Source organism: Hetaerina americana, unplaced genomic scaffold, assembly GCF_022747635.1.
Source record: "Hetaerina americana unplaced genomic scaffold, ioHetAmer1.1.p SCAF_10, whole genome shotgun sequence".
Lineage (NCBI taxonomy): Eukaryota > Metazoa > Arthropoda > Insecta > Odonata > Calopterygidae > Hetaerina > Hetaerina americana.
Genome location: NW_027286070.1, coordinates 44,429,027 through 44,438,016, shown reverse-complemented (window position 1 = coordinate 44,438,016; position 8,990 = coordinate 44,429,027). Strand labels below are relative to the sequence as shown.

General features: G+C 34.4%; 1 protein-coding gene across 1 annotated transcript in view; it reads right to left on the bottom strand.

Annotated features, from left to right (window-relative positions):
- Window positions 1-212: 212 nt before the first annotated feature.
- The window catches only part of nes (lysophosphatidylcholine acyltransferase 3 protein nessy), a 28,972-nt gene continuing 20,194 nt past the window's right edge, over window positions 213-8,990 (bottom strand). The window contains exons 7-10 of the mRNA XM_071598586.1: window positions 5,746-5,854; window positions 5,521-5,665; window positions 3,353-3,500; window positions 213-1,583 (exon numbers count right to left, since the gene is read on the bottom strand). Of these exons, the coding sequence (XP_071454687.1) occupies window positions 1,299-1,583; window positions 3,353-3,500; window positions 5,521-5,665; window positions 5,746-5,854 (687 nt within the window). The 3' untranslated portion in view covers window positions 213-1,298. The remainder of the gene's footprint in view (window positions 1,584-3,352; window positions 3,501-5,520; window positions 5,666-5,745; window positions 5,855-8,990) is intronic.

The following is an 8,990-nucleotide window of genomic DNA, read 5'->3' as shown; positions in this document are numbered from 1 at the left end:
TCTTCATTTAAATTACTTATTTAAGTTGATTTTTAGTAGGCAACTACTATGAATAGCAACCATTAGTTTCATGAATATCCCCTGCTTGTCTTCTCACGAATATAATGCTCTTGTCAAATATTATTTAATCAATATAACTGAATAAATTGCCGTGCCTCCTCCGAAAACATACCATACGACAAGGTTGCAGGTGGGTAAAATGAAACACAAAATAAAAACTTATGTATAATCAAAAATTCATGACAAAGGTATACAACTTTTTTCCACATAAATAATAAACATAACTTGAGCAAATTCACAAATGAAACAACAGTTCACATGTAATCACTGAACATGTTCAATGATTAAAATAAACAAGTGAACAATAAAATATAACCATCCCATTTAATGGGAATGAAGGAATGTCAAGTTGAAGTTTAAATGACATAATATGAACTGTAGTAGTAAAATGCTTGCATCAAGTTGAGGCCAAGAAAGCAAATTTCAGAATTCCATTAGCCAAAGCTAGTTTAGCCTCAGTAACTTGAGAACTTTCTGAATAACTCCGTTTTGCTTATATTTGGTGTTTGTAACCAAGACAAAAACTGTTAACCACTGAAGATACTTGATCATTGAGTGATAGGAAACTCATATCTTTTCAATTAATTAACAACTTATTGTACATTTGTCATACATGTTGATACCTTAACAAGTGCAAAACTCTGCAATTTCTAATAAACTATCCAGCATGCTCATCTATGCGTGAAACCCAATGAAATAATCTGGTTCCACATCACAATATCATTATTGCCATGATTATTAAAAGATTTGATCACTGTCATGATAGCTGGAAGAATATAAAGTGCACTTTTAACGCTGGTACGAAAAAATATTTCTATTTGATAAAACCTTTGGACAGATTAATCAGGGCTAGACAGTAAAAGAAATAAATAACCTAAGCCTAAGGTAACAAAGAAATGAGCTATGGTCCAATATTAAATCTAATATTGGAGACTACATGAATGAGAGTAGGACTTAACATCAGCAATATAATAACAGAAATGAAATGATAAAAAAGCCCTCATCATCAATATGTTTATCTACATTAGAAACGATAATGAAAAACTTAAAATACTTTCAATATTTTCCTCCTGCTCTGTGTACTTGAAATGTACACAGAGAAACTACAAAACATTTCAATATCTTGCAGATAAACTAAGAAAAAAAGAGCGCTTACAGGACATACCAGTCATAATCTAAAAAGAGGTCCCACATTTTTAAGTGGAGGTAATAGTATGCTAATTAAATCCATTTTGAAATTAATCAGTATGTGCATCTTGTTTGGATTCCTTATTTCTAGGAGGCAGAAGAAGTCGAACTAATGGGGCATATATAGGCCATCCCACATACATTATGTGCCCACAGAAGTATATGGAAGAATACATATCCATCCACCTGTTATATGACAGGAACACAAACGGAACAAGACAATACCCCATGAAAACAGTAACATAGATTTTTAATATCACCCAACACACTTGTTTGACAATTGGCATCTCAAGAAACTGATTCAGCTTCTGATTTTGTTTCAATATATACTCCACCTGAAAGGAGAAAAACAGAGTCATTATTTACATCACATTTCTCTAACAATGACAAAGCTTCTGAAAATTAACAGATTTTATTGCTTTAGCCTTATGCTAGTTTTACATACAAACAACGGCTGGAGTTCAGAGCAAAGCACAAAGTCAATGATAACTCTGGTTTAGGGCCTCAATGCTGATCAAATTGTCCCACAAATGTGGCTAATGGCACTAATTATTAGAGAGTACATAAAAAAGAATATGCAGAGCAAACCACCACTTTCTCTTCGTTAAATGAAGAACACAATGTATATTTCGACACGGAACTCATACACCAGATGGACAAAGGAATGAGGATGCACAAGCGGGAAGAGCTGGGAAAAAGAAAGAATTCAAAAACGGGTCATTTGGCTAAAGATTTATTGTTTGAATACCTCTCCCCAATCCTGGTAGTATCCCTTTCCTTCACAGCAAGACCTAACACCCCCCCCCCCACTGTGAGCCCACCAATCACCTTTTCTAATGCTTAACACCCCTCTACCCCTTCCCATCAACGCTGATCACAACCCCAATTTTTCTCCTCCTCCTCCCCCCTCTCTCAACCCCTCCGCTCCCTCATGAATGGTATATAAATGGACTGCGACTTAATTAATTTGTGCCTGATGGTGATGCCTAAGCGTTGAAACTAGTCATACGTAAATAAAGAACAGTGGAAATATACATTGTGTTCTTCATTTAATGAACATGAACTTCCACAAAGTTGAGCCTGAAACAATTAAATAACCACTTTCTCTGAAGAAGTTTTTTCCTGGGAATATCAGTATGACTTGGAGAACCAATGGTCTTTCACGTATATCCTCATAGGCCAATAAATGTTCATAACTAGCAGGCACAAAACCCAATAGAAATAATACTAAATGCAAGAACAATGTCTACATAATATGAATTATGATACAATTATGAATTCACAAGGCTCTAACATCTAAAATTTCTCTTTTGTGGTACCTATTTTGATGTTAAGGGTAGTTAGTTATTTAATATATTTAATCACCCACTATTAATATTGATTTTATAAATTACTATGGAATTATTGGATCAGTTAAAATTAGCTATCAAATCCACTCCATCTTTTACTAAGTCAATTCATTAGTTTAGCCTATGTCACCAATAAGAAAACAGTAAAACCTGCCAGATATTGAGTCTAAATGTCATTAATAACATACAAGCAGGTACTTCATAAATATTCACCACAGCTTGCAAAAGAAGAAAAATATTAACTTGGTCTATTATTGGCTTTCAGTGGAGTCTATGAGTATTATACAACCGGTTTTTATTACTATCGGATATTGAGAGTAAGAGCTATCTGAAACAAGGCAGTAGATAACTTTAGCTGTCACAAAACATTTCAAATCAATAATGAGGAAAACCATATTCTTTGATGGGATTAAAATTGGCAATATTTTCATCTCTTCAGTTAGTAAGAGTAATTGCCAAGGGGAAATAACACTGATAAATACTTTATTAAATATTGTCAACAATAATCAACAGCCATCTCAGTGAAAAATATACTTGGGCAAAAAATAAAATAAACTTTTCAGTGAGCTCCTGAAAATGATCTCAGTCAATACAGTAAAATATTTAGTTTAATAAATATGCTCCCTATACAACAGGAACACCGAAAAACAATATTTAATTAAAACAAGGATTTCTGTAGGAACCTCTAATCAATGATTAAACATTTGATGGTTAAGAAAGGTAGGATAGAAAAGATATATTAAATTTGTACTTACATCTTTTTCAAATTTCATGATAATGAACTCCAAGAAAAAACTCATGTAGTAACCAGAATGAAGTCCATGCCAAACGGCTAAGAATAAAAGGGCAGCAGCTTGGGATACATATCGATTCCCAAGGAATTTCAAACGCTTATAAATGTACCTGCAAAAGAAAGGGAAATGAAAATACCATCTTTAACCAATTAAAATCAATGTCAACTGAATTAACAAACACTTCAATGATACATAAAGAAATGGAATTAATCTTTGCTGTAGCCAATTGAAATAGAGTGAAACCTATCATTAATGTAAGTACCATGAGTTCATAATCCTCTACTTATTAAATGAGTTTGTAATTTTCCAAAGTCTGTCAAAAATTATAAACTCATTTAATATGAACATCAAGCAATCCCATGAGTTGAAATCTGAAAGTGTAAAGTATATTCTCTACTTAATCTATGTTATATTTTCGAGTTCAGACTGATCTTTATATAAAGCAATGCTGTAAGAAACTCATATTTATGTTTATGAAACCAGACTTAACAGAAAATGTAACGAGCTGATTTTTATTTTTTCAATGGTTTTATTCCTAACAAGTAATTATATTAATATTGGCTCATTAAAATGATTTTTCAATCACATTTGTTATTGAGAAAAGGTTAATTAATTTAAAATATGAGAATCAGAAAAGATAAATGTCAGTGCAAAACTTAATTTTTGTTTCTGATGGGGATGTTCTTTTTTCGTTGCATAAAATAATACCACATCTGTTAAATGATGCTACTTAGCAAATTATTTCATTTTAATATTAATGTACATTGCTTCCAAAGGTAAAAATTAAATATTGAAAATTAAGAGTTACTATAATTCTAAAAGAGGTAAGTCGAACTGTTTACTAATTTCTGAAGTGTTCTGGATCAAAATAGTCTTAAGTAGTGGAGACATAAGAAGAGGAATTAAGTTAGGCAAATAAGCTTACACGTGGAGAAGGGAATTGATGACAGGTAAGTTGAGTAAGGATGTTAAGAAAGGGCACATCAAAACTTTGATATAGTGTGAGGTTTTGTACCACGTGGAAACATGGTCATTGAAGCCGATTGATAGGCACGGATAGGAAGCTTTTGAAATGTGAGAAAAGAATGCAAAAGGTGAAGTGGAAAGAAGGGAAAACAAACGAGAAATGCTAGGTTGGTTGGGAATGTGAGGGCATTGTTGGGCAAAATCCAAAGGAGGCAGGAAATATGGATACATAGCATTATGATTGGCAAGGGAGTGTTGAAGACGGTGATAAGAGTGGAAAATGTAGGACAAATGAGGAAGGGGCGGGAATACATAGAATAAGGATGTTGGATAGGATGCAGAGAGAAAGGAAGTTTGCAGAATTGAAGAGAAGCCTAATTTAAAGTTGGATGCCAGGTTGTGTTCTGTCAGGGGAATGTCTCTGAACCAATGGATAGCTTGTGTCCATCCAAAACCTACTGTAATTGATATATTACTGATAATAACAATATACAGTGGAACCTCACTTCACAAAAACTGTGTTCTTTTAAGTCCTATTTTATCTGGGTGGGCTTGGCTTTGACATAATGGGTTTGAGGGAACTAGGAAAATCTAGTCAGTTCTCAGCCATTATTGCCCACAGAGAGACAAATAAAAATAACTGACAGACCTGTCATAACATTCTTCCAAAGTGATATAAATTTCTTAATCAAGATTATCAAGATGTATAGCAAAATTGCATTATTTCTTCAACCCCAGAGGCTACATTGAATAATTACCAAATAGATAGGGGTAACGCAGCTTTATTTTAACTTCAAAACTTTTGCAGATTTTTATTTCTTGCAATTCAAACCTTAAGAATACACTAATCATTTCAGAGAATGGTCAGGATAAAAACTGGGCTATTTCATGAGTATTTCTTCTGTGCTTGGACATCAATTCTGTGCTTGAAGATTTACTTCAGTTTGAAATAAATTGTAACCTCCTATAGTGTGATCACCAAAATGTAAATTTCAAATGGATTCCATACAAAAATTTGAATGAACAGAATTAAACTAAGAGCTGTAAAAACATCTGAGCAAAATGATTCCATTTACTAATGCATGACATGTAACTTTTGTACCAAAGTATAAAAAAAAAAATTCTCAATACTTAATCTAACACCAAAATTTCCAAGAACTTACTGTGCCACCCAGCTATTGGTGTTGATGTTGAATGATGTTATGAAATGGCCAAATTTAATAGCACCCTCAAACACTCTAATCCTTACATTTGCACAGCCATTCCACAAATAAGTCCCACTTTCTGCCTTGCCATTATATGTGAGTCCTGACAAAGAAAGAATTACACTGTTATAATGGGCTGTACATATGAATTTTAAAAAATACAAAAAAGTTCACAGACCATACCTGATGCAATGCAGACTCCTTCAGCAAAGAGCCAACATGAAATATATTTATACATCGTGAGTTTTCCCCAAATGCCAAGTATACCAAGTCGCTGCCAGAATGGTAAGGCCTTGAGTAATTGAAAAGAAAAAATATTAAACACAATTTATACATTTGCACCAGGCCAGTTTAGCCTTAGGTGAACCGAACAACCGCCAAAGCTTCTCTAAGTGAGTTTCCTTCTCACTAAAGGAACTCACTCAACGCATATGCTGGCTACACCTGAGGAGTGTAGAGCTGCTGTCTTGCCTATGGTGCCTAGCATCCTTGCTCTGGCTTCCAATTTACACCCCTCCTAAGTCAATGTAATTATTATACCTAAATAAGCCAAATAGATTACTTCGACAAAAACTAAATGAAGATATAATATTTACGGGTTTTTGACAGAACTAACACATAATATTAGAGGGAAGCACAGAACATAGGGAAACATGGTAGGCTAAAAGGGGGTTTTCTTTTACTACATGCGCTGAATTCCTTTGTATTTTACACAACAAGAAATTACATCTCAAAGGAAGTGCTACATTATAGTCAAGATAATTTAAGGAGTATTACAACTTACTTTGGGACTTTGGTGCTTCATCAGAGGATAAACTGAAATTTATTATTTCAAATGTGAATGGGAAATACCATTTCTGGCTCCACTTGGTGAATTTTTTTATCATGGAAGATAGAATTACTTCAGAATTTCCGCAAATTATTTTACCACGGGTTACCTACATTACTACGAGGTCTGTTCATAAGGTTCCAGAACTTTTTCATAGCACATCTCCAGTTAGTTATTCTTTAATCTTGGAGGCACTGTGTCCACAGAAACTTCCTGAATAACCACCTTCAACCACTTTGCCTGTTTGATATCTTATTTTGTTCATTAGTTATGGCTGTTTATGTAAAGGGGTGCTTGTGGATTGCGGCAAAAAATCAGTTCAGCAGAAACAGGCCCTTTAAAGGAGCAATGTTGTTCTTTGATATTCTAAACCTGCAAATCCTTCACGGAAACTTTTGAGTTAATTACCAAGGCCTATGGTGAGGATACTATGAACGCACCATGTGTTATGAGTGATTTACCCAGTTCAAAAAGAGACTGCAATCAGTGGAAGACGATGAACATTTCAGAAGACCATGAATGTCAACTGATGACCCCCACATCAAGAACGTGAATGATCTCGTTTGTGCAAATTGACGTTTGACTTTCAGGGAACTTGTGATTAAGTGTGGTATCTTCATTGGTTCATGCTATGAAATCCTGACTGAAAAATTGCCAATGCATTCAGTTACCACTAAATTGTGTTTTGCATGATGATAGCAGACTAGAAACTACATCGAGTTCAAGTGTCTGCTAGGAACTGTTTGATGGAGATGAAGAGGATGGAAACTTGTCCAGGATCATAACAGGTGAGGAGTCACGGGTTTATGGATATGATATCGAAACAAAAGTGCAATCTTCACAATGGATTAATGAAACATCCCCCTGCTCCAAAAAAGCTTGACAAGTTTGTTTGAATGCCAATCTGATGTTGACAGTTTTTTTCAATACAAAGGGGGTTGTGCACCATGAATACCTACCTAAGGCCAGATAGTCAACACGGAGTACTACCTGGGGTTATGAAATGCCAAAGAGAAAAAATCAGCTGAAAAAGTCCAGAACTTTGGATGAGCGGCGAGTGGTTTTTTCACCCTGACAAAGCATCGGCTCAAAAGTGTCTCAGAACTCATAAGTTTTTAGCCAGAAACAAGCTGGCTGTGCTTTCCTACCTACCCTATTTACCAGACCTGGCCCCATGTGATTTTTTCTTGTTCCACAAACTGAAAAAGCCTACTCAAAGTAAAAAGATTTGCCACCATTCCAGAGATAAAGAAACATCGAATGGAGGAGGTTATGAGCATCACAGAAGAAGTGTTCCAGAACTGTTTCAAAAAGTGGAAACACTGTTGGGATAAGCGTATCCTTTGGGGAGGAGACTACTTTGAAGGGGACCCAGGGGATTATTTGGTAGTGAAGTAGTATTTTTTAAATAAAAAAGTTCAGGAATTTTTTGAACAGACATTGTACACACACACACATACATACATATTATATTACTCTACAGAAATTACAGTTCACTCTCATTCCTAATATATCACCCGCAAGCATACTAATTCTTTTTAGAAGATGTGTAAAACATTTGATATTCACGCAGAACATATAAAGTAAACTTCATAAAATTTAGCAATGACTGAGCATCACAGGCGATCTATGGAAAAAGATGGATTCCAGAAGGGCTACTGAACTGCAGAAATGTCAACACACCTAACTGCATAAATGATTATTATCAGAGTCGTTCTTGTCTCTCCAAAATTTTATAAAAGCTACTACTCACCTTAGGAATATGATTTAAGAACATCATGATTGCTTTAATGAATTTTAACATATATTCTTCAATATTCTACTTGAATTTCCAGTTTAAAATCACAGAACAAAGAATGTATACCAATTTCATCTAATAAGTATCACTGCTTAAATCAAATGACCAAAAGTAACGAGAATTCTTCATTGGTTACATAGTTTGAAAAAAGTATCAGAGTATTAAGTGAAACAAGGTGTATTCCGTGGAAAATCACATTGGAAAAACTATTTTAAACACACAGTGTATCATTAGTAGATATAGAAAAAAACTTAAGACCCAACACCCTACCTTCCCATTGTGTCCCTGTTTCCGCCAAGCAGAATTCAAAATTGTGGTGCTTAATGAATGCATCTCCAAGAGATTTGTGAGATGCATTATGGAAAATGCATTGTGTGACCAAAACTAGAAAACCATTGACAAAGCATGCTCCACAAAAAAAACCCATGATACATATTTATACATTCCGAATACCATAATTTTCATTTAGAGCTTTAAATTATTAATCTGCAATCATATCTGTAGCAACAGATGACACAGCATCTCTGGAAATGTGCAAACGGTGCGAACAGAAAAGATTTCACCATTGATGCAGAGAATAGGAATAATCAATGAACCGGGTTTCTGACAATATTGCAAGAAATTGCGATGCTACATCAGGTGAAGTTTAGGATAGAAATTTAGGTGGACAATAGGTGTACTTGAAAGAGTACATGAATACTTTTGCAATACCAAGGTGAACAACAATCTTATTTTGACTCAATGTTTAAGTGAAATTGCTTCCACATGCAAGATGATACATTTCATTAACAACTGACGGTT